The 26,815-nt window shown below is 41.2% G+C and overlaps 2 protein-coding genes across 3 annotated transcripts in view; both read left to right on the forward strand.

Moving 5' to 3' along the window:
* On the forward strand, window positions 1–17,692 carry LOC308702486 (GTPase IMAP family member 8-like). 2 transcript variants are annotated; one of them, XM_081385363.1, is made up of 6 exons: window positions 1–34; window positions 5,091–5,810; window positions 10,614–10,655; window positions 10,812–11,486; window positions 15,921–16,553; window positions 16,731–17,692. In XM_081385363.1, exons 1-6 carry the CDS (start codon window positions 19–21, stop codon window positions 17,228–17,230), a joined length of 2,586 nt encoding a protein of 861 aa, XP_081241489.1. In that variant the 5' UTR covers window positions 1–18; the 3' UTR covers window positions 17,231–17,692. The 2 variants fall into 2 exon arrangements, with proteins under 2 accessions (XP_081241489.1, XP_081241490.1); XM_081385364.1 differs by lacking the exon at window positions 10,614–10,655.
* LOC308702487 (uncharacterized protein) overlaps window positions 16,784–26,815 on the forward strand; it is a 15,514-nt gene continuing 5,482 nt past the window's right edge. The window contains exon 1 of the mRNA XM_081385365.1: window positions 16,784–17,779. Within this exon, the coding sequence (XP_081241491.1) occupies window positions 17,236–17,779 (544 nt within the window). The 5' untranslated portion in view covers window positions 16,784–17,235. The remainder of the gene's footprint in view (window positions 17,780–26,815) is intronic.

Consider the following 26,815-nt stretch of genomic DNA (forward strand, 5'->3'; position numbering starts at 1 on the left):
CAAGGTTTTGCAGTTGAAATGGCGTCGAGTTCGGGTAAGAATCAAATTAAATATAAGGTTGTTGTTTTTTTGCAGCAAAGTTTCATCACAGTGTTTATGAATTATTAAATATTTGCCAACTGCAATGGTCTGCTTCGTTAAATGCATTAAATTATATTTCATTGCGCATACATTAATGTTTAAAAGTGGCATTGAATACCAGGAAGAAACCGACGTAGAGCTAGGGTACATAAATACTTATTATGCAAATTAAACTTTTCAATAGTTCTAAACATCAAATATGTTATCTAGCCTTATTTAATCTTTAACTTTACCAAAATAACTGATTTAAAATATTAGCTACAGGAAATATTCCACTTCGTCAAGTTTTTCTTTATGCTAACCCTCCTATGACGATCTCAAACCCCTATGCGATGATCTGATTGATTATAATAGGCTAATTTTATTATTACATAGTAAGTTTTCTATGTGTTTCTATATTACTATCATTACATAGTAAGTTTTACATAGTAAGTTTTCTATGTGTTCAGACGATGTGAAAATAACTATTCAGAGCATACTGTACTTCTTTCTATACAGCCCACCTGTGGTGTAAATATTCTAAAGCAAAGATGAGAAAGTTACAGGTAGCATATAATGATGCTCTTAGAATTTTACTTAAGGTCCCAAGGTGGTCAAGTGCAAGTCAAATGTTTGTGGCTAATAATATACTCATGTTGAATGCTGTCTTAAGGAAGTATATGTACAGTTTCATATGTCGGATGAATGATTCTAAAAATAGTATCATAAGAGACTTAAATAATATTGTGTTGAGTGAAACAAGGTATTTTTCCTGTTTCTGGAAGCATTGAAGAGAAAGCTTGTATGTATTTTAAATTATGTATGTTGTTTTTGTCTATGGATGTTGTAAGTTATTTATATGGACCCATGGGTCTGAAATAAAGAATTAATATAATAATAATATATTAAATGAATAGCCTATTACATTTAATTTGCCCCACAACAACATCACCGCTTATCCGACGCGCGAGGATAATAAAAGATGTTAGATCAGCTAGTCCTAATTTAAAAACAATCTGTTAAACACAAAATAATTCTCTCCTCTTTTCATTTTTTTTTCACTATGTATGGGCCGCGAGAAATATTAATAAAATACATCAAGACCGTCATATACCTTTTCCAGAACACGTTTAAGTTTTTACTTTCACTTTCTGCAGCGAGAGCTGACTGTGGTTTGAGATTTCTTCACCGGAATACCTTGCGCAAAGTTTGCACATTGCTTGTGTGCTCGCATTCGCGGTTTAAAGCGGAATATTTCCGGAATATTGTGATGTTGAGCTGCAGAAACTCTGTGACTTTAAGCTTTTTTTGCACTCAAAACATTTGTGTGTCTATTTATCTGTGTTCTATAAAACATTATGGGCAAATTTCTTAGATTTTAGAAAAGTAATAGTTCCCGAAATGAAAATGCTGTCATTGTGTTGCTCTAAAATTACTTTTTCGTTTGCGGAACACAAGACATCCAAACTGCTGTTTTTCATATCGCAAAAATGGATGATGTTTATAAATAAAAAAAAATTTCTTCCAAAAAACCCCCAAAACATAAAACTTGTATACATATATATGTACAATACTATTTGAAACTATGTCTGTTAGATTTGTGTAAGAAACAGAGCAAGAAGAGTTTGTGTCAGAGAAAAATAACATAAACATCTCAAACAGAACATGCATTTGCAGCTCTTGACCGCTAGGTGGCTCTATAACCACAGATTATCATAAGACCTTTTTAAATACCTATAAAAAAAGAGACATTTTTACAGAAATAAATGTAGAACTACTCCAAAGTCCATTAAGGATATGTTGTTTAGAATGAATTCAAGCAAAACTTTATAATGAAGAGAAATGTTCACAGGGAATGCTCAGAATGTTATTTTCATCTGCAATAACAATGTGGACTTTTATGAGGAGGAGGAGGGAGGGTCGAGCTAGCCTCCGTTTTGTTTGACAAGACTTCAACAAGAAGTGACGTCACCCAACATTGCTTAAGACTCAGCCACGCCTTCCTAAAACACTCGTTCAGACATGCCTCCACAAATCTACATCAGTGTGTGTGGGCAGAGTTTCATAACACCACCCAGATGTACACGCAAAGAAAAAAGGCGGAACTTTTATTCTCGCTGTATTATTGTTGCCGCCATGATGTGGAGACGCTGTGTTTTTCATTAGTTTGGCCTTCCAAAAGAGGACACAATTAGAAAACAGTGCTTAGGGGAGAACGGGGTAATGTGAGACACCCCCTGTATCTAGGCAATGGAACACAATTGTGGTCATTTGACCATTATGTTTTCAAGCCCCTTCCATTTCACCTTGGCCATGAAGGAGAGGACCTCATGGTGCTGTAGTAAGCATGTTTTTTTCACAAAAATATTTTTTTTGCATGTAAAAGTAAATTTTCTTGCTGTCAACTTAATCAACTGTTGTGCCAAAGCAAATTGATTCAGGTAGAAAAACTTATGTCATACATGTTGATGAACTACCAACATATAAAACCATGTGATGATGCTAGCTGAAGATAAGCCTGAATTGCTAAGAGAGATCGTTTTTTTCTAAAATGTGTCGGTGGGGTAAAGTGAGACAAATGCTGTGGGGTAAAGTGAGACATGAGGCACAAGTTAAGTTTAGTCTTAAACATATTTTAATGTAATATTACATGACATATGTTTTATTTTTAATGTCATAAACATAGTAGAAAAGCCATCATGCCAAGGCAATACACCAGAGAAAACCTGACGGCCCGAATGAGAGGGTGCGCTCCTCTGGGCCCCAGGCAACCCTGAGGCGCCTGTTTTCCATTACCTAGTCCGATAAGAGTGTCGTCTTCCTCCTCTACAACACCCCGAGCACCCGTGTTTGGACCGTCATTGCTCCAGCAGGAGCTCCAGCAGGTATACGGATCTGACTTTGACCGGAGATGACCCACCCTCCCTGGGGCCGGCCCGGGAGGTCTGCAAGCATGGAGCTCTTCTTCAAATACAAGATATTTTTGGACATTTTTACAAGGAGGAATATCCTCCAGTGTGTCTTTCACCCCTAGCTCACCCAGGATGGTGCACATTCACCGTTGTGCACGCCCTGGCACAGAGGGACTGGGTGTCCAAACCAGACCCTATTTACTGGAAGTCTCGCCCGCACAAAGTGCACTTTCTCTGGGCTGGGTCAGGCGGTTTCCCCACCCAGTCTGACCACCATGGTTCTCTGGTCCATGTTCCTTGTCCAAGCGGAGCATTGTCCCTCCAAGACCCAAAGGTCCGTTTTAGGACTGACTTTGCTCCAGACGGAGCTCCAGCGGTGGCGGACAAATCCGAATCTGGCTCAGGACGGGCCACTCTCCTTGGGCTGGCCAGGGGAGGTCTGACTGCATTGAGTTTTCCAAATGTATCACAGTAATTTGGACATAGTTCATTTTTTTTAGGAGGAATTTCCTCCAGTGTGCCATTCACCCTTAGCACGCCAAGGGCGTTGCACCTTCACTTGGATGCGCACCGGTGGGTCATCAAAAAATGTGCTTAATTGACCAATCTCCATGATTCTGTTACTAGTCCGACATTAGTTCTGGAATGTGTGGTTGTCAAGCTAGCTGTCAAGATTCTTACTGTTACAACATGTGTTGTTATGGAAGTTTCAGAGTGGAAAAAGTAAGTGGATCAGTTTACCCCCAGCTGGTTCACTTTACCCCCTTGATTTCTCTGGTCTGTCTCAGTTTACCCCTAAGCTGGGGTAAAGTGAGACACAAGACCACTTTTTTAAAAACAATCATATTTTCACTGCCCTTCGTCCTGAATACATTCTAATAATTTCCATTGCTAGGAAACATCCTGAATTAATGGGAAATGTGTAAATTTGACTGATATGTCATTTTAGCTCGCTTAGAGGGGAACGAATGTAAAAAATGTCTCACTTTACCCCACTCTCCCCTAAGCTTTATTTACAACACTGCTCCAGAATAGTACAACTAAAATTAATGACTGTGTGCTGCGCATTTTTCAGAGGAGTTTCCCGAACCTGCGAGAGTACAAGGCTGGCTGTGCACAAATGCTGATGCTAAAAAGAGTCTGGCGCTTCTAACTCTCAGCCTGTATGTTTTTATATTTTAAGAATTTGCTACTGACTATTCAAACGCGTGTTTTGAGCAGTATAGAGTAGCGCTTGCTTGTCGTTTCTATGATCACAAATGCAGACATGGTACATAGTGTTCTCACACCGCGACGCGTAAAAAGATAGTATAATCAGTAATTATGTCCCCAATGAAATAAAACCTTACCAATCTGATACGATCTGGTCCAGTCGCGCTGGCAAAGTTGTTCGATTAGGTTCAGTTTCGGGGTCGAATTGATAAGATAGTACCGACATTATCACCTGTCATTATTGCTCTGGGAGCTGATGTTCCAAATATGGTAAGGGGCGTTTCCGTCACTCGCTAAAGGTATTCAGCAATATATATAGGCTATAATATACGATTTAGACCCTTTCACAGATCATAAAAAAAAAAAAATCCTTTATTGAAATTTTTGTATATCTTATTTTGCACCGAAACTATATCCTCTTCACTATGCATTAACACAATATAGACACACGTCCTCTTCCAAGCAGATTCGTAACATTTCTTGTTGATTGGAACTTTATTATTGTCCTGATGGTGGAAATAGGAATTTTCTATGCTTTAGCTATTTTCTTACAGACACTTTCTTTTTTGTGAAGCTCAGAACTATATTCTTTGGTTTTAGTAATTGTAATGGATGATTAAGTGAATTTGGCCTTTGTGTTCCTCATATTTATACATATTTATACTCCTGTGAAACAAGAATCATGGCTGGATAATTAATTATGTTCCTAGTCACCCTGTTTTGCAAAAAAAATTAAATATGAATGGGATTATACTTCATAGACAGTTTCTTATACTTCAGAGATAGAGACCCCCCCCACCACCCCCCACACACACACTTTCAACTGTTTTACTTCTAAGTAAGTTCTCCTAAAACATGGAAACCTAAAATCTGAGTGTGTTTGTGTGTGTCTGTGCTCTTTTTCAGTGAGTGATCTGAGGATTGTTCTGCTTGGGAAGAATGTATCAGAGAACAGCAGAGTGGGAAACATCATACTGGGAACAACAGCATTTCACAGTGAAGCTTCATCATCCTATCTACAGCAGCACAGTGTGAGAATCAGTGGAACGGTGGAGGAGAGACACATCTCAGTCATCAACACTTTTCACCTGCTGCAGCCACAGCTCACACAGTATCAGATCATACAGAGAGTGAGTGAGTGTGTGTCTCTGTCAGCTCCAGGACCTCATGTGATCTTACTCGTACTACAGTATAATGACTTCAGTGATGAGGACCTGAGAAGAGTGAAATATGTGCTGAACTTCTTCAGTGAGAAAGCCATTAAACACACTATAGTGCTGACTACTGATGAAGAGACACCCACACCCAAATCTACTTCTGTGGTAATGAATAATACTTTAAAAATGTTATTAAAGGAGTGTGGAGAAAGACATCTTCAGTTTAAAATAAGAAACCCAGGATGGCGATCTGATATGATCAAAAGGACAGAGAAGATACTCAAGGAAGAACATGAAGAATTTCTCATCTGTAACATGTATGAGGATAGAGGTGAAGGAACATCAGTGGATAAAGATCTGAGTATATCTGTAGTTTCAGTTCGAATAGACGACAAAGAGGAGGAGGATTATGATCTCATCAAGTATGGAAAACTCAATGAGAGCACAAAAACAGGAAGTGATGGAGGAGGTTTGTCAAAGTCTTTTTTTCCCCTGGATAATATGTATAAGAATATGCTCATTAACTACTTTTTTTTCTTTAATATTAACAGTGTAGTAAAGACGGGGAATGACAGGGAGAAAAAAAGAGGAGCACTACTGCATGACTTCTATTTAGTGATTTTACTAATCTGTTTTGTTTCGGTTGAAAGGCTTCTAAAAACGAGATATTTTTTAGAATATGAGACAATGTAAAAGTCAGTATGTGGCTGAATATTATGGAAGCAGGCTCAAGAGATGGATAATGAAGTTAACAGGAGTTTATTGACAACATTGAGCGGAGACAGAATGCAGGTAAGTGATATGAACAATGATACTTTGGAGAGCGGTGTGCAGGCGATGAGTGGAATGGTTCTTATTACAGGTATGGAGACTGATCATGGTTGAGACGGATGGCTGGAACGAAGAACACTGGAGACACTGAGAAGAGAAGACGTTGGAGATGGAGATGCTGGAGTGGAGACTAGAGAATGGTCGTTGGAGAATCAAGGTTAGCGATAGCAGGGTAAGTAGTCGTATGAACGAGTACCCCACCCCCCTCCTGAGGGAACGGCCACCGAACAATGTTGTGGTGGCCGACCTCTTTCTCGAGGTTCTCGACGATCTTGATGAGTAGTGTGGAAATCCTCCAGTAGATTGGGGTTGAGAATGTCAGCTCTGGGAAACCATGACCGTTTTTAAGGTCCATAACCTTCCCAGTCCACCAAATACTCGAGGATGCCACCACGGTGCCGGGAGTCCAAGATCTCCTGCACCTGATAAATTGTGACATCCTCGAGGATTGATGGAAGGGGGGGGTTCCTCTGCTTGGCCAGGTTCTGTGGAAACAGAAACAGAAGGGTGGTGAGGTTTGAGGAGTGAAACATGGAAAGCTGGGTGAATTCTGTAATGTGCTGGGAGTTGGAGGAGGTACGTGACCGGGTTGATCTGCCTGATGATGGTGAAGGGGCCAATAAATCTAAGACTGAGATTTTTGCTGGGCAGGCGCATCCTGATGTCCCAGGTTGACAGCTGACCTGGTTAGAAGGAAGGAGTTTCGGAGTGTCTATGTTCAGCTGTCATCCTGCCCCTGCACACTGCCTGTTGGAGCTGATGGTGAGCTGCGTCCCAGACCCTCTTGCTTTTTCGGAACCAGTAGTCGACCGCTGGAATGTCAGATGGTTCCCCAGACCACAGGACCTTGTAACAGAGTACGCAATGGAAGGGAGTGAGTCCAGTAGTCGGTTGGCGGAGGGAGTTTTGGGCGTACTCGGCCCAGCCTAGGATGTTCGCATGTTAGGATGTTAGCGAACATGCTTGCGGAACAGTGGTTGTCCAGTCACCGACTGGACCTGGTAGACTGTCTGGGTAGCGGTCGTCGGGAGGTTGAGTTGGCGGCAGAGGCTTCCGGAGATGAAATTCCCGGCTGACCCAGAGTCAAGGAGGGCGTGAACTGGGAGAGATACATTAGCAGCAGTAGGAGTCACAGTAGTGGTGAGTGGTTTTAAATTTGTAATGGGGTTCTTCAATACACTCACCATAAGACGTGGAGGACGAATGGGGCATGCGGAGATGATATGCCCCCCAGCACCGCAGTACAGGCAAAGCCCCTGGGTCAGCCACCTCTGCCGCTCTGTAAACAGTAGCTGTGTAGAGTCGATCTGCATGGGTTCATTACCTAGTTCTGGAGTGCTGAGGGGTTCTGGCATGGCGGAGGGAGTAGGACGGTGCTTGACCCTAGTGTTCTTCGAGACATGACTGCATACAAATGGTGGGTACATACGTGGGTAGATAGTTGGATGAAGCGTTCAAGTCCGATGGAGTCATCGTATGCAGCGAGATGCACCTGCACTCAGGGATTTAATCCCTGCCGGTAGGTGGTTAGGAGCGAGCGCAAATTCCAGCTGCTAGTGGCTGTGAGGGTCCTAAACTTGAGTGAATAATCATGAATTGACATTTTATCTTGACAGAGATGACAAAGCTGCTCACCCACTGACGAATCTCCCACAGGCTTGCTGAAGACGCCGCGGAAAGGGACTAGATTACCGTACCAGCCTGGGTCCAGATGGTTTCAGCACATTAGAGCGCGCACCCCGTCAGCAGGGAGATGATAAATGCAATCTTCGCCCGATCGTGGTTTAGAGATGTGGCTGCATCTCCAGGATCAGGGAACACTGCAATAGGAATCCACTGCAGTCCTCCACCAAGCCAGAGTAGGTTGCTGATTTAGCCATGGGACTGGCGATCGCGATCGTCAAAGAAGTGGTGGGGGTGATGATGGAAGTGGTGACGGGTGCAGCGGTGACTGCACTGCACTAAATGGAGTTTATTGACAACACTGAGCGGAGACAGAATGCAGGTGAGGGATATGAACAATGATACTTTGGAGAGCAGTTTGCAGGCGATGAGTGGAATGGTTCTTCGTACAGGTATGGAGACTGATCATGGGTGAGACGGATGGCTGGAACGAAGAACACTGAAGATGTTGGAGACACAAGAGAAGAGAAGAGATGCTGGAGATGGAGACGCTGGAGTGGAGACTGGAGAATGGTCATTGGAGAATCAAAGTTAGCAATAGCAGGGTAAGTAGTCCTCTTCATATGAACGAGACCGGATAGTGAGCAGAGTTGAAGAGTGTGTCTTTAGAGTGCGTAGCTCTATATAGTGTATAACTCCTTTGTTTGTATGAATAAATGAATGAATGAATGAATGAATGAATAAATTTATTATTGTGTCATGTCCAAATAGGACCCATCCCTTTCGGGATTATAAGACACCACAAAACACTTCAAATTATAACCTTCACTTCCTGTAGATGGTAACATACTTCACAGTAGGTTAACACATGCATAAATAAATAAAGAAGTACATAAAAGTGAAAAAAATAAAAAAAAATAAAAAAAAATAAAGAATTACAAATTTAGTGTATCACCTAAATGTACTTTTCGTTCTCTTTGCCCAGGCTTTTTCTAGATAATCAGCAAGAGCGAATACCTTATAATCAAAAAACCACTTTAGTCTATCCGCATCATTCAACCACATCAAATCTGTAGTTTTACACTTTTTAAACAACTTCAGCCGCATCTCATGGTATAAAGGACAGTAAAACACAAAATGAAACTCATTCTCTATATCAATATTACAATAATCACAGATTCTTTCTTCCTCTGGCACTCCCCGGTAACGTCCTGTTTCCAGGTGCAGGGGCAAAACTCCAGAGCGGAGCTGAGCGCACAATGATCTCTGTTTTTTTGATAGGGGAGCACATACATATTTTTCATTTCCAAAACAACTCTTTATTATTCTATATGTTCTTAATTTTGGTTTAAGAAATATATCTTGTGACCATTTTCTTTTATGTGTATCTAATAAAACTTCCTTTGCAGCAAGTATATGTACTGTGTTTACATTTTGAAAAAGGTCAGGAGCTCCAATTTGTGTAAATATGTCTTGTACTTCACATGCCCATGCACCCTTTACAGACACATCCCAATTGAATATTTTCTTAGCAACTCGGTTCTCAGGCATTTTCACCAATCTATTCCATAAAGCCATCATACTACCTTTCCACCTTACTTCACTTGGTTCCCAACCCATGTCACCCGTTATTGCTAAGATTGGGGTAAATTTGTGGACTCCTAGGAAATAACGTATTGCTCTATTTTGTACCATCTCTCCTCTCACATTTATTTTTGAGCCCCATATTCCTGCCATATAGTCCATGACAGGGCAAACACAGGCCTGGAATAATTTGGAATAGGTAGCATATCCCAGGTTTGTATATAGCCAGAAGGCCACCACAGTGTCAGCTTGTGCTGAGGGATGTAAGGTAAGATGACCGATCGAGGCAGAGTTGTTGAAGGTGGAGACCCAGGTAGAGCTATAGAGACCGGGTGGCACCGAAGGTCCTGGAGATGGGGACGAGCCAAGGTGAAGCCAGTAGGCTGGAAGAATTAGGCGAAGCCAGTGCGACTGAGGACTCAGGTGAAGTTCAATGGAGCCAAGGGGCGTAGGGACGATTCACAGATAATTGGTGAAAGCAGTGCGACAATTGGCCAATGCAGATATGGAGGAACAAGGAAGTCCAGTGGAGTTGGAAGGGCAATAGTCCCAGGTGGAGCTAAGGGAGCGATTAGCCAAGGTGGAATCAGAAGGTTGACACACCAGGGCGGAGAAGTTGAACAGGAAGTCCAAAGTGGATCCAAGCTGCTAGGTGGAGCCAGTATAGGAGAACTTGAAGGGGTGAATGGAGCCAGCAGAAACAGGGCCAAAAAATGGGTATCACAGGTAATGGATCAAGAGATGGCCTCCTAGGCTGTGACAAGACAGGCAGAGAGTTAAAAAAACAGCCTCCTTGACAGACATGGGACAGGCAGAGAGTTAAAAAAACATTAAACAAAAACAAAAACAAATGAAGGAACTGATGACAAACAAACTAGAACGTAATGAGTAACTTAGGAGACAATGAAGTGATGGGAAACTGAGAAAAAAAGGAGACAGGTGACAAGATAAACAAACTAAGAGTCCATGAAAACGAAACTAACTGAACATAAATGTGATTTTAAAAAAACAACATTCCACTTTTGTATTGAGATAAAAGCAGTCTGGACTTCTGCTAAAAAGCCCCTTTTGTATTCAGTAGAAAAAAGACACTAATATGCGTTCGTATCAACTAGTGGGTATATGATGATAGAACTGTCAGTTTTGGATGAACTATTCCTGTAAAGGCTGTATTGTGAGTGCACACAAACAGTCTGTTTGTACACTGTCATAGATCCATACTTTCTTTTTACAGTCGGTACAAGAGAGCAAATTCCAGACTGTATTCTCCCAAAAAGTAAGTGATAAACTATTGCAAGGAAGCCTTCAGTTGATAAAAGAATGTATTTCAATCTAATTATATTTTACAATATAATATTTTTGTTGTTGTTTAAGAAGTGTACATTTGTTACCAAAGCTGAACTGAGTAATCTGTGTCTAAATATTGTTTCAGTGACTACTTCTGGAAAAGCAAAGCTGAACATTGTGCTGTGTGGATCTAATGCAACACTCAAGAACTCAGTGTCTAAAATATTTCGAGGGACAATAAATAAACAAAAGAATATTTTCCATCAGAAAGAAAAGAGCGAAGTGTGTGTGAAGAAAGAGGAGAAGATTAATGGACGGCAGATCGCTGTAATAGAGCTTCCAGCTCTCACTCGGCTCTCAGAGGAGGAAGTGATGCGGGAGACTCTCAACTGTGTGTCTCTCTGTGATCCTGGAGTTCATGTGTTCATCCTCGTCACTCCTGTCGGTCCACTGACTAATGAAGACAAAGATGAAATGGAGAAGATTACAAGATTATTTTACTCAAAAGAGCACTTCATGGTGCTTTTCACTGCTGAACTCACTGTTAACAAAAGTGTGTCAGATTTTGTAGCATCCACAGAATCTCAGAGCGTCTGGAGTCTCTATGGGAGTTGGTTCAGTGTGATGGGGTTAAAGGATGATAGAAACTCCGGAGAGATCTCTAAGATTCTGGATTGTATAGAGAACATGAATACTGAACCCTATTCACTTCAGATGTATATGAGAGCTCCAGAGAAGAGAGTCAGACATGAACTAGAGGAGAAACTGAGTGCGAGAGATAATGAAATCAAAGAGTTACAGGAGAAGATCAAGACACTGGGTGAGTGAATTCATTTACTTTTCTGAATAAAGCATATTTGTGAGAAAACAGTAATAAGCTTATAAGTTATTTACAGTACAGTACATCTATACTGGGTGAATATAATTTTAAACCTTTTCTGTAAAATAAAATGTTGAATCGTTTGCATTTATTCACTCTACTAACTTCAGTCATTTCTTCAGAAAGTAAAATGTAAGGTAAGTGGGATTCATGTCAGGTAACTGACTTGGGCAGTCCCAAACATCACACTTAGAGCACATGAACAACTCTATATTATTTAAAGGGATAGTTCACCCAAAAATGAAAATTTGCCCATGATTAACTCACCCAAGTCATACTAGATCAGGGTTCACCAATCTCGGTCCTGGAGGGCCGCTGTCCTGCAGAGTTTAACTCCAACCCCAATTAAACACACCTGAACCAGCTAATCAAGGTCTCACTAGGCATACTAGACACTTTCAAACAGGTGTGTTGGAGCTGGTTGGAGCTAAACTCTGCAGGACAGCGGCCCTCCAGGACCGAGATTGGTGAACCCTGTACTAGATGTACATGACATTCTTCTTTCAGACAAATTATTACTTTATAATCTAAAATCACTAGCTTCCACCAGACGACCGAGCTCATACTACACGTCGACTTGTGCCTCAAGAGTAACACTTGACAATGTATGACGTAGATGTAGGTGCATCGTAAGCTTAGATGCCTCTTGCAGTTTAAAAGGGTCATGAACTGGCTTTTTTTATTCTTTTATACTGTTGTCTGAGGTCAATTTATGATGTCCGCGTGGTTTTTACATTCAAAAACAACATAATGAATAAGTAATAGGCTATTTTCTACCCTGGTTTGACATCTAGCTCCTGAAACACTCTGTTTTTATGGGGCGTGCCGCATTGAAGACTTGGAAGTAAACATTACTTTTACTGCTGCTATGATTGGATAACAGTTTTGCATATTATAATGAGTTTCAGTTCATGTGGGGAATTGTTTTGAAAACTTCCAGTGTGGAAAATGGCAACCGCAATGATTCGCCAGTACAATTCGACCCAGAGTCTGATCACAAATTGCAGGACAATGAACCAACAACACCTCAAATACAAAGGATACTCATGGTAATTTATCGTTAATTATGTAGATATCACAGTAGCTATCAAACGATCTGTAACAAGGCAATACTAGCACAAATAAAATACATTTTACTCATAAGTGTTTTGCACCACTCCTGTCAGATCCAATATAGAAGGCACAGCATAGTTTTTTTAATATCATTCTGTCTGCAAATCCAGCCTCGACCTGTGTCTTGTTAACAAAAGAATCTGCGGTGAAATAGAGCGAACACACACACGTCTTACTGGAATTCAACCAATCATTCCTAAAAGTGGAATCCAAAGGAGGCTTACGCAGCGACTGTGTTCTCCCACAAGCAGGCACTGCACAATATTTTGTAATCTTCAGCAAAATTTTTATTGTTTGGTAACTCGATCCAGTTTAGCGCCAGTTAGGCCTATGTTATTTACCTATTACATGTCATGCGGGAAAAAAACAAACAATCACGTCATACGTGAATCGGTGGGCGGGGCTACAGAATTAGGCATTGGTCTTCTTCTGTTGAGGAGGTGTTGAGGAGGCGTATTCGCTGCTCTCTGACGTCACAGACCCTTGTTTGATGAGCTGCTGTCAATAAAAGCTTTTATTTGACTAAGAAGTTTTCAGCTCCTAGTATTTACCTAATATTTACAGGATATTATTTTATTACAATGACCTTTTGTATGTCAAAAGCTAAAGGAAAAGTTGATTTCTCAATTAAACAAATGACCCCTTTAAACAAATAGGGCTGTCCAACAAACTTAAGCTCCTCTTCAATTATATAGAAATCCTCTGACCTTTTTCTTCAAAATTGCTAATTTGCGACCAGTGTTTTGTTTTGCTCTTTCCTCTGAGCTTCCGCATTCCGCGGTCAGGGGTTAGTCTTCCACCGTAAATCGATGCGTACGGCCGTCTGTCGGAATCTAGTGAGTATAGTTTATAAAGTTTTAAACATGGATATTTTTCTTACACAATCGCATGACTTCACTTCAGAAGGCCTTTATTAACCCACTGAAGCCATATGGATTACTTTTATAATGGATGGATGCACTTTCTTGGGCTTCAAATTTTCTCCAACCATTCACCTTCATTATAAAGCTTGGACGAAGCCAGACATTTTTTTTTAATTTAACTCAGATTGTATTAGTCTGAAAGAAGAATGTCATATACACATAGGATGACTTGAGGGAGAGTAAATCATGGGCTAATTTGGGTGAACTATCTCTTTAATCTTTCCCCACCAGCATTTTTTTTCTTCTTCTTTAAAAAAATAAATATAAATTGCCAGCCACAATATTTTGTTGTATGAATATCTGCACAAACAACATATCAAAATGAGCCTCTGCTTTCAAACAAAACAAAACCAACAAACAAAAAAGTTTTATTCTAGCTTCATGCATTTTTTTTTTATCAAATCTTGAATGTGGGTAAGTTTAACCCTCTGGGGTCTGAGGTGTTTTTGGGGTCCTTGAGATGTTCTGACATGCCCTGACATTTGTGCTTTTTTCAGTTGCTTATAAACATATTAATGGCAAAGGTGTAATTACACTCTATTTAACACAAACAGGACTTCCATAATATGTGAGCAACATGTATGTACATGTTTGTATTTTTGAGAGAATAATGTTTATGCATGGTTATTGAAAAAAACAAAAAATTTAAGTTTCTGAAATACGGCCTCAAAACACATACTAAATATGTGTCAATAAGAGTTTTGAATAATGGGTGTTGTCGCTTGAAAATCTGAAAATCATCCTGCCTAATCATTCACATAAAACAATACATTGATTTAAACTTTGTAAGACACATTTTGTTTGCAAAGGCAATATGCATGGGGGCGTGTGATCATGAATGATCATGAATAATGATGTGATTCACACCTGAGAAGACAATGACCCACATAATGAGCCTTTCATTCAGGTATGTCACTGAGAGTACCACAAGTAAAGAATGTGAGGACTTATTTTGAATGCATGCAAATTGTATAATATCCAAGGTAAATATTGCTAGTATGCAGTTAATTCTCATACTGTATTTTCAGAAAGTTTTGGAATATAGTAATAGTAATAGTAATATATCTTTATTGTCCACCGAGGTGGAAAATTGTCTTTGGCTCACCATCCTCTCCCCAAATGTGTCACTAACAAACAACAATAATAAATATTTTAATGAGAAGGTTTATATTGACCTATTAAAATGTTGCTTACATCTACTTTGTAAATATATGTTTTGCTATTTTATTAAACAGTTTTGAGTTCTGATGAGTTCTGCTATTTTGAACACAATTTAGAGCGGAATTATCATGAGCCAAGCAATCTTCAGTGTAGTCAAAACATTAAAACATAGCATGCCACAGGAAGTGTGTTCAAAAGCAGCGCGTCTACCACAAATATTTCTGTTTCTGAAATAATTCCTATAAAAAAGTGTACCGTCTGGACAATGATTTTCATGAAATTTCAATGTTTAACTCCATTAATGAGAGTGACAGGTTAAATGTAAATGTGTACATCACGTTTATCACAAGAATTGTTCTGTTTATTTAATTACTTTGCTTACTCCAGTAAAAGTACTGGAGTACGCATGGTCTGGAGTGTCTGTATGGTGCGCACATATTTACGGCTAGTTTATTTTTTTATAAATCGTGAAACGTTCATAGAAAACTGTGTGCACTCATTTCTATGCCCATTTTGTACGTACGCAGCGTTTATACATCAGGCCCCAGATATATGCTTCTGTCACTTGTTTCTGCTTCTCCTTGCCTGTGTTTTTAACCAGAGGTTACATACTGATTCAGAAGATACATAACAGTGTAAAAGCGCCCTCTACAGAGAGAACACGGATAGCTGGATCATTCCATTTTTGGGGGGGGGAGCGTTGTGTCATAAATGACAAAACTGTCCGTCAATGGCAGGGAAAGAGTCAAGCTGCATGTTTGGTCTCATTGTCCTACTGCAAAGTGTCATCAATAAAAACAAAATGTTTCACTAACCATACTGTACATGAAATTTCCTGCATTCAAATTAAAAATGGCTAGATGCAGCACACATAATTGTCTTGAGAAGCATTTTTAAAAGATGTGCTTATTAAAAATAAAGAAATGTTGAAAAAAAGCATCACACCTAGACATCTCCTCCAGCAGGGAACAGTCATGGTGAAGGTCTGAGAAAGAGATTTTGTGCCTCTTTGAGATGGCACCACAAGACATCGTTCGCTTGCAGAGTGCAAGTTTATGGATGGCACACCCCATGTCAAAATTTCTGTTTCTGTCAATTACATTACAGTCATGATTACGGTATTAATCTAACTTTTAAGCTGAAACCACATTGTTAACCTAGTTTGTTCCTTTGACAGTTCCAGAGGGTGTGAAGCTGAATCTGGTTCTGTGTGGGAGTAACAGAAGATTAAAATCCTTCATATCAAACCTGATCCTGAACCAGGGAGCCAGAAGATCAGCGCTCAGCTCAGGGTGTGTGAGGAGAGACGTGGAGCTTCATGGACGTCTGGTGTCTCTGGTGGAGCTTCCAGCTCTGTTCAACACTCAGATCTCAGAGGAGGAAGTGATGCGTCAGACGCTCCGCTGTGTGTCTCTCTGTGATCCTGGAGTTCATGTGTTCATCCTCATCATTCCTGATGTTCCACTTAATAATGAAGACCGAGCAGAAATGGAGAAGATCCAGAAGATATTCAGCTCAAGAATCAACAAACACACCATGATCCTCATATACCAGAATCCAGAAGACAGGACAGCAGAACTAAATGAAGAAACACAGTCTGTCATTGAGAGTTTTGGAGGACGACATCATTTCATCGGCCCTGACACACAAGTGTCCATGTTAATGGAGAAACTACAGCAGATGGTGGAGGCAAATAGTGGAGTTTGTTTCTCCACAGAGACACTGTTGGATGTACAGATGGAAAAACTGCAGAAATTTGAAGAAATGAAGAAGAGAATCCATTCATTACAGACGTGGTTTCAGTCAAAAGGTAATGATCAGAAAATCTGCAAGATTTTTACTTTTCATGATTGCAAAAGTCTAAACAAATTTGTGAGATAAAAAATAACATGCAGAGTTCAGAAGAAATAATATGATTAGCACATGTTTTTTCTTGTCAATCTTCACTTAAAATTCAATATATTGTTTTTATTTGATCTATCTTTAGATTCTAGAGAAAGTGAGGATGAAGTGAGGATTGTGCTGGTGGGAAAAACTGGAGTTGGGAAGAGTTCAACTGGAAACACCATCTTAGGAATAAATCCGTTTACAGCAGAAACATCTCAACAATCAGTTACTAAAGAGTGTCAGAAAGTATCAGCTAAAATCAATGACAGACACGTTACTGTGATCGACACTCCAGGACTGTTTGATACTAAACTTACTCTTGAGGAAATCAAGAGAGAAATCAAGAACTGCATCCCCATGATCCTGCCTGGACCACATGTGTTCATCATTGTGCTCAGTCTAGCACAACGATTCACTCAAGAAGAAGCAACAGCAGTGAAGATCATACAAGAGATGTTTGGTGAAAACTCTTTAATGTACACCATGGTGCTCTTCACCAGAGGAGACGATCTGAAGAACAAAAGAGAAAGAGATTCCATGTGTTCAATAATAATCAGCCTGGAGACCGAACACAGGTGTCTCATCTACTGCAGAAGATAGACCACATGGTGAAAGCAAACGGAGATAGTTACTACTCATGTAAGATGTTCAGAGAGTTGGAAAGAGAGAAAAGAGAAGAGGAATTTAGAAAGAGAGAAGAACAATATAAAAATGACATTAAAGAAAGAGAGGAACGAGAGAGAAAAATGCAAGAGGAGATGAAGACAGAACGAGAGGAATGGGAGAAACAGAAAAAACAGGAAAAACGAATGAGAGAAGAGGAGGATGAGAGAAGGAGAAAGATAGATCAGGAAACATGGGATGAATATTATGATAAACTTAAACAAGAGATAAAGAGAAGACGCGCTGAGAGTGAAATTCTTAAGTCCAAACATGAAGAAGAGAAAAAGAAAATGAAGATGATGATGGAGGAAGAAAGGCAATACATAGAGGATAGAGAGAGAGAGATTCGAGAGGAGATGAAGAGTGAACGAGAGGAATGGGAAAGACAGAAACAACAGGAAAGACAAAGAAGAAATGAAGGGGAGAACAAAACAAATAGATTTAATCAACTTTATATGGGAACTCCAGAGGGTCAGGACACAAATAGTAAGTCAAAATTATAACCAGCAATTTTGAAATTATTATGCCAAAATATAAACATTTGGGTTTAAACAATACTCTGCTAATCACTATGATTTGCTTTTCAACAGTTTATGTGTTTGCTATATTGTTGAGTAAATGTTTCACAGTTGGCACATTAAGAATCATCAGTCACAACAAAGAGCAATAAAAAGTCTAGGTCAGGTTATTTACACTGTAGTCACCATCGTTTAAAAAAATAATTTCTAAAAGTAGGTTTGGGAGCAGTGCCGGCAGGTCAATAGGGGACGCTGGGGAGCAACTTCTTCAAGTTAGCCAAAGAAGAAGGCTACTTTAACATGTTATAAATAAGTTATAAAATATATATTGCAATATAATTACGAAATAGTCAGTTTAGTTATACTATTCACTAAATAATCACTGAATAAGGTTCTAAGATGGCGGATTCTGTGGGTGTGGGTCCGGCGGCTCGAATTTTTAGCCGCCCGCGTTTAAAACCAGATATATATAGAACTATGGATGGCAAGATCATTGTTGAGGATGAGTTGCTTAACTTTCTTGCTGTTAAAATGAAGACAATGAATCAAGATGAGATTGTTTTGCTGGCTACAAACACATTTGACTCAGAGTGGATAGAGTCTTCCAAGAAAGTTTTGTTTGATCTCTGCACTACCACGCAGCGCAATGTTGCCCATAAAGGATCGCAGAAGGATATTAACAACATAAAAAGCTGCCTCAAAGTGTTGAATGAGTGTGGTGAGAATATACCCAGATTTGTTTCCCACTATTTGGAAGAGCTACCTCCGGTAACTTTTTCCAACATGGATGTCTCGTGTCTACTCGGGAAAGTGGAGCAACTGGCATCTGAGGTATGCGCCCTGAAGCGCGTAATGCAGCTGCAGGTGAACGTGTCTGAGGATCTGCAGGAAGTTACTAAGGATATTAACCAGCGAGTGGGTGCTTTGGAAGCATCTGACCTGGCTCCTGGGGGTGGCCTGGAGGTGTCCATGGCTTTGGGTGGAGGTGCCGCCGGCCCGGACGACTTGGCGCTCAGACGTGTCTCAACAGATGGACCGGCGTTGCGTGAAGGAATGGGGGCTGTGTCTGGGGATCCTGCTCATGGCCTGGAGGGGTCTACACCCACGGGAATCCCGGCATTGCCGGCAAGCTTAACTACTTTACCTGGCTCGCCTAAGTGGAGCCAGATTGTTAAAAAGGGAGGACAACACGGCCCATCGCACGCTGGTGCCAAACCCGGGGTGCGCACAGCCATCTCGGGGCCGAAGAAGAAATCAGGCACGTCTGTTGTTGGGACTGGAGCTGCAGGTAACATCAGAACTGTCAAGACCAAGCTGGTGAGTGTGTTTGCTTCTAAGTTCGCACCTGATCTGGATGCGGAAGCTCTCTCCGGTTATCTTGGTGAAAAGCTTGGACGTGTGGTGTCATGCAACCGGATCGTTAATGGCAACGGCAGATATAGCTCTTTTAAAGTTTCTGCTGAGTGTCATGAGGTCAGAGAAATGTACAATCCGGAGCTCTGGCCGGACGGGGCATTTGTCCGCCGATACTATGAGCCGCGCCGGGTGGGTGCTACCGGGGTTAAGGCTGTCTTGACTAATGCTGTTTTGTCTGCTGAGCTGAGAAGTGGGTCTACTGGTGCTGCGAGCACTTACTAGTTCACTCATATGACTGGTCCTCTTCGTGTTTTGTCCTACAACTGTCGAGGCCTGCGTCTGGGCCAGGGCGCAGGTGACAGGGCTCGCCGTTTGGTTGTTGACAATCTCTTGGAAAATTGTGACATTTTGTGCTTACAAGAGACTTTTCTGGCAAAGCAAGACTTGGCAAAATTAAACATTCTTGATGTCAATTTTCATGGTGCAGGGGAATCAACAACTGATCTTAGTTCGAGAATAATTAAGGGTAGAATACCTGGGGGTGTGGCCATCCTGTGGAACAAGAGACTTGACTTACTTGTTAATGTGCTTAGGCTTGATGTAGACTGGTGTATTGGTGTTCAGCTCAGTTACAGTGGCAGGGAGTTCATCATACTTAATGTTTATACACCATATGAATGTATTCAGAATGAAGCTGAATATCTTAATAGGCTTGCTTTTATTTATTCTTTTATTCAGTGCAGCAATACTTCTTGTATTTATGTAATTGGGGATATGAATGCTGACATTGCAGACAGAAATTCACTGTTTGCTAATCACATGATCCAGTTTTGTCAGGATAACAGTTTAATGCTATCAAGTCAAGAGTTTCTACCCTCAAATACTTATACTTATATAAGTGAGGCTTGGCATACTGCCTCGTGGTTGGATCACTGTATCAGCACAGCTGATGCACACTCATCTATAGTGGGTATGGACATTTTGTATGGGGCAGCCACCTCTGATCACATGCCTGTACTTATATTGATAAATGTTGAGGATATTCCAATGCTCTCTTGTGATAGTTATGATTGTAATACTGAATTTTTGGACTGGTCTACCCTTTCAAGGGAGGATATTGCTGGTTACTATGCTAATACAGATAGACTATTGAGTAAAATCAGTCTTCCTAGTGATGCAATCAGGTGTAGTGATCCTACCTGTAATGACTGGAAGCACAGGGAGGAAATCTCCTCTCTATATGATCATGTTGTGAGAACCCTTTATGAAAGCAGTAGACCCTATTTTAAACGGAAAAACAAAAGGGGTAAAATGAGGCCTGGCTGGAATAAGTATGTGGCCGGATATCATGAGGAAGCTAAGTTAGCGTTTAAATCCTGGGTGTTGGCTGGTAGACCAAGGCAAGGGCCGCTGTTTGAACAAAAGAAAAATGCTAATGCAGCGTATAAATATGCTGTCAGATTTATCTGTAAAAATGAGCAAGCTATGAGGGCAGAATCTATGGCCGAGAAGGTAATGGATAACAACACTACTGAATTTTGGAAGGAGGTAAAGGGTCTTAACAAATGTAGTATACCACCCCCGTGCACTGTAGATGGTATCTCAGGTGTTGAGAATATTGCTGAGATGTGGAGACAGCACTACAGGACCTTGTTTAATTGTGTTAAAAGTGATATTTATATGTCTGACAATGTTAAGTGTGTTGATTTTAAGGCAATTTTTTCAAATGAGGTATCAGGCACTATAAATAAGTTAGCAAATAATAAAGCAAGCGGGTTGGATCACATCACTGCTGAGCACATTAAATATGCCAGCATGAGGTTAGCCCCCCTTCTTGGTATCTGTTTTAATTCCTTTTTAATTCATGGTTTTCTGCCGGATACAATGATATCTGTCTTGCTTGTGCCGGTGATCAAGGATAAGTCTGGTAAGGTTGGTTGCTCTGATAACTACAGACCAATAGCCCTTGCCAGTGTATTGTCTAAAGTTTTTGAAAGCATCCTGTTGAGCAGAATTGTGGACATTATCCCCTCTACTGACAACCAATTTGGTTTTAAACCTAAACATGGCACAGATATGGCCATATATTCCTTAAAGGAAATTGTTAATACGTATAGAGATAAGAACTCCTCAGTTTTAATGAGTTTTATTGATGCCTCAAAAGCTTTTGACCGTGTCAATCACTACAAGTTATTTGACAAAATGAGTAAGAGAGGTGTATCTAAATGTATTGTGAGAATTCTGTCCTACTGGTATGCCAACCAGTCTATGTTTATAAAATGGGGCCACTGTGTTTCTGCCCCTTTTGGGGTCAGGAACGGGGTCAGACAAGGTGGAATCCTCTCCCCTATTCTTTTTAACATGTATGTTGATGAGCTCTCTGTCTGCCTGAATTTGTGTAACACTGGGTGTATGATAGGCAACACTATAGTGAATCATATTATGTATGCAGATGACCTTGTGGTCTTCAGTCCTAGCAGTGCTGGTCTTCAACAGCTTCTTAATGTTTGCTCTGACTATGGAACTGTTCATGATATGAAATTTAATACAGACAAGAGTGCGGTGATGATTTGCAGAACAAAGGAAGATAAATGTCTAATGTTTCCTCCTTTTAAATTGGCAGGTAATATCTTGAGAGTTTTGAGCAAATACAAGTATCTTGGGCATCTCATTACAGACCAGTTGAAGGATGACCTTGACGTTTACAGGCAATGCCGTTTTTTATATGCTCAGGCGAATAGTTTGTCTCGCAAGTTTGGTGGGTGCACAGATAGAGTGAAAGTTGCTTTGTTCAGAGCATACTGCACTCCTCTCTACACTGCACACTTGTGGTCTAGTTTCAGCAAAGCTAGCTTGCATAAACTCCAGGTAGCTTACAATGATGCACTGAGAATTCTGCTGAGAAGACCACGCTGGTGTAGTGCCAGTGAGATGTTTGTGGCTGCAGGTGTTAATACACTGCAAGCCACATTGAGAAATGTTATGTACAAATTTATATGTCGGCTAAATAACTCCGAGAATTACATAATTATGGCATTGACCAGCATCAAGTTTAGCACTACACGGTATAAGTCTAAGTTATGGAAGCATTGGTATAGTTGTCTCCTCTGAAGTTTTTATTGTATTGTGTGTACTGTCTTGTTTTTTATTTGGACCTGTGAGTCTGCAATAAAGTTATTATTATTATTATTATTATTATTCGACTGGTCATGTTAGCACCTATTAAAAATAAAAAAATCTTAATTGATCCTCCTACTTTTGATTTTAGAAAATCAATATTGTTTTATATATTTTAGCCTCATGTTTGGACCATTCTCGACTTTTAAGTAGGTGCAATATCTCTTTCGAGATTAAAGTAAATTCAGTTCTCTTACGAGAGTACTCTCGTGTTGCGTAAGTGAAGCTTACGCTACGGGAAAAACTCCTTTTCTTGAGAATACTGAAGCCAGAAAATTATCCTTAATTTTCCAAAATCTAAAACGCATTTTCTGCAGCAAGCAGACCTAGGCGAGGCAGCTTACGTGCCTATTGGCTGCTCTGCAGCAACTGCTGCAACCTATCAGCGCGTTTGGGCATGACGCCAGCGCCAATGGGAAGCTTCCCCGCGCTACGTCATGGCCCGCAAGAATGGGCGTGGCTACAAGCCTATAAATATCCACCACTGATATTGCATGATGATTTCGTCTCCTTCAGCGAGTGACTTCACTTCGCTGGATCTCTGGAAGAAGCCGCACCGTCGAAAAGCATCTCAGTGGGACGAGCTAGAGCGGAGAACGCCGACCGGATTCGCCACCTCTACTCGCCGTACCTGCTGTACCTCAGATCGTCTATCTCTTCCACGCTCTCTGCGGTAGACGGCGCGAAAGACAGAGGATAGGTTTCCGTTCCTCCGGTGGAGGAGGCAGTTGCAACCCACTTGTGCCAGCCCTCTGCTGGATGGCGTGCTAAGTCTGCTCTGCCCACGAAAGCCTGCTGCACCACCTCAGCCCTGATCGGTCGTGCCTACGCCGCCGCCAGTCAGGCTGCATCTGCATTACACGCCATGGCTGTTTTGCAGATCCACCAGGTCAACCTCCTCCGCTCTCTGGACGAGGCTGGACCGACCAAGGAATGTGTGACGGACTTAAGAAGCATGACAGACTTGGTGCTCAGAGCCACGAAAGCCGCTGCCCAGGCCATCGGCCATAACATGGCTTCTCTGAACATCAATGAGCGTCATCTGTGGCTGACTTTGTCCGACATGTCCGAGTCCGACCGTGCCACATTTTTGGACACTCCCATTTCCCCGACTGGTCTCTTCGGTCCTTCTGTGAAAGGCTTCACGGAGCGATATTCAGAGGTTCAGAAGACGTTGAGACATTTTCTGCCGCGATGCTCTAGTTCTGCAGCAGGCCGCGCTAAGAAACAGCCGCCTGCTCGAAGAACGGCTCCCCCACGCACACATACCGCTTCGGCGTATGAACCCAGCACCAGCTGGCAGTGTTTCGAGCGCAGACCACGGGTCTGCCTTTCAGCGCACTCACTCTGTGAAAACACTCTGTGCCTCACGCCGCGAGCTCACAGTGCTGTGCCTGTAATGCAGCATCTCCCCGTTCTTACGACCTCACCCATCAGAGAGGGAATGAGTGTTGTGTACGCTGCCGTACTTGTGCTGCATTATGGTTTCGCTTCACTCAACTGAAATCATCATGCAATATCAGCGGCGGATATTTATAGGCTTGTAGCCACGCCCATTCTTGCGGGCCATGACGTAGCGCGGGGAAGCTTCCCATTGGCGCTGGCGTCATGCCCAAACGCGCTGATAGGTTGCAGCAGTTGCTGCAGAGCAGCCAATAGGCACGTAAGCTGCCTCGCCTAGGTCTGCTTGCTGCAGAAAATGCGTTTTAGATTTTGGAAAATTAAGGATAATTTTCTGGCTTCAGTATTCTCAAGAAAAGGAGTTTTTCCCGTAGCGTAAGCTTCACTTACGCAACACTCGTTCCCTCTCTAGAGAGAACCGAGGTTACGTTAGTAACCGAGTGTCGTTTTATCTGTGCAAAAAAAAATCCTTTCACTAGACATTGAAGGCAAATGAAGAAAAAATTAAGGATCATGGAGCTATGAAGGAGTTGGCTAGCTGGAAGCGATGAAAGTCATGCCTTTTATTGTTTTCCAAGTTTGCTATTTCAAAGTCCTGTCACCGAGGCTTTGTGGGCAATGACACAGAAGGTAAATGAAATAATGCAGTTTAACTGTTAGTTTAAGGGCAGTTTAAGTGTCTCTTTATGGAAGTATTATTATATTTTCTATATTGTAAGGGTGGATTCCTGCAGTGGTTCAAGCTGCAAGAAATGCCAAATGACTGAAGAAACGTTATTAGCAAGATGGTAGTAAACTGCACAATTCTTGTCTATTTCACCCACTGCTACTTATACCAACGATGGAAATAAGTGCAGTTAAAATAGCTAAATATATGGGAGAGCGTTGCTATAGAGAGTGACGATATTGTATTGCAATAGCACTTCAAAATCAATACCAAATCAAAACTAGTTAGCACATTAGTTGTAATTGAAGAGGTTTAATGACAAAATATGGTTATGGTTACACTTAAAATAGTTACAAAATAGATGTATGAGATGATGATAACTTATATTATTAATTGTACCCCAGCATGTAAATGTTACCTGAGAGAGAGCGAGAGAGACAAAAGGAGAGAGCCCCAAGAATAAGAAGCAGAGCCGGACAGTAACGGAGTACATTTACTTGAGTACAGTACTTAAGTACAATTTTGAGGGATCTGTACTTTACTCGAGTATCATTTTTGGGGAGTACTCATGACTTTACTCAAGTACATTTGAGAGGCAAATATTGTACTCTTTACTCCACTACATTTCTATCCATAACCGTGAGTACCCATTATTTCTTCTAAAAAAAAAAAAAAAAAAGGAAAAAAGAAAAATCTCAGAAATCCTCAATTTGTTGTTTCCCTCTCAAACGTGATTGGATTGCGCAGACGCCACTGATTGGGACAGCCTATCAGCAATCAGCTTCAGCTTTCCGCCAAAGTCAACTCCATGTTCAGATTTAGACAAAAGACGAGACAAGGGATGAAGAGGTAGCAGGTCTATCCCGGGAATGTGCCAACCCGTGGCCCCACCTCGCCAGACTATTTACATTTTCTGAACAAGTTAATGGGCCCTATCTTGCACCCAGTGCAATTGACTTTGTACACCAACGTCATTCCGTCATTTATCATTCCTATTTCTCACCCGCGCACAGCGGACTTTTCCCTCCACAGACACTCGTCGGTAAACTAGAAAATACACTTTCGCTTGTCGGGGGCGGTTCAACGGAAAGAGGAGGCGTGTTCCGGCGCAAACGTTCCCTGGTGCTATTTTGCAGGTTTAGAAAACAATTCCGCCACTGACCAGGAGAAACCTAGTCTAAAGTCAGTGCCGCGTTGCGCATGTTATTCAGATGCTATTTTAAGGGTGCATGCTTGGCCATAATCAATGTAGCGTGTGCACAACGCACATACACTTTGATTCTCTCATCTACACACAGCAGCAGTTTTCATTTTTGCAAATCATACATTATTACAATAGATAGATAGATAGATAGATAGATTATTATAAAAGCATATAGCTCACACATTTGCCCAAATTATTATACGCCTGTTTAACCGAAGCTTATTTGGGTGTGTTTCTCCATCCCCAATGTCACTTCTCTGTCTTTTACGGCCCTGACGAGAGCGTCGGTCTCCTCGGCTGTGAACCGCCCCTGGTGTGCGTCTGGCAAATCCGCCGTTATCATAGCAATCCGCCATGGAACAAGCACGCCTGCTCTTAAAGGGAATGTGAGATGACGCTCTGATTGGTTTATTTCACGTTACGCCCAAACCACACCTATGAGTAATGAAGCTACTTCAGACCAACCCATTTTAGATTTGCGCCTGGCGCAAGAGTCATTTATCCCGCCGGGAAAATAGCAACAGCGCCCAAGACCCGCCCACAAAGTTACTTGCGTTTCGTGCTTGATACTTGCGTTTCAGATCGTTAAAATAGGGCCCAATGATAGTTTTCGCTTCAAGTGTTTGCTGTGTTTACCAATGTAAGCACTGTGGCAGTAGTAATGCAATATTTAGAAAATGTACTCTTGTACTCTTGATACTCAAGTACTTTTAAAAACAAGTACTTCAGTACTTTTACTTAAGTAGACATCTGACTGTAGTACTTTTACTTGTACTTGAGTAAAATTTAGCAAGGGGTATCTGTACTTTTACTCAAGTAATGAAGCTGTGTACTCTGTCCGCCTCTGATAAGAAGAGACCCAGAGAAGGAGAGAGCCAGAGCATCAAAAGAGACAGAGCAGCAGTTTCAACCTTGTTTTATCCTTTCCTTGACCATGTGACTAAAACCTAAATGTGAGACATTCAAACTGACCAATCAGATAATTACACTCCCCCACTGCACTGAAGGTGTGACAATTCATCGACTATTCATCGACCCCCAAAGTACAAACATGTTGGCCTCTCAACTGTTCTGATCTGATTTGTGTGTCCATGAAGCTCTTTCGTTTTCCGGAGTATCTGCATTGGTTTCTATGGCAATGACATTGCGTTGGTAGGAATAAGCCAATACAACAACAACCGCAACATGGAGGGGTTTGC

The sequence above is a fragment of the Scardinius erythrophthalmus genome, assembly GCF_964197995.2.
Source record: "Scardinius erythrophthalmus genome assembly, chromosome: 14".
NCBI lineage: Eukaryota > Metazoa > Chordata > Actinopteri > Cypriniformes > Leuciscidae > Scardinius > Scardinius erythrophthalmus.

Excerpts from the sequence above, each read along its gene's own strand:
- LOC308702486 (XM_081385363.1), top strand. Across the intron at positions 10,656-10,811 it reads AGACTGTATTCTCCCAAAAA|TGACTACTTCTGGAAAAGCA; the intron begins GTAAGTGATAAA and ends ATATTGTTTCAG. Across the intron at positions 16,554-16,730 it reads GACGTGGTTTCAGTCAAAAG|ATTCTAGAGAAAGTGAGGAT; the intron begins GTAATGATCAGA and ends ATCTATCTTTAG.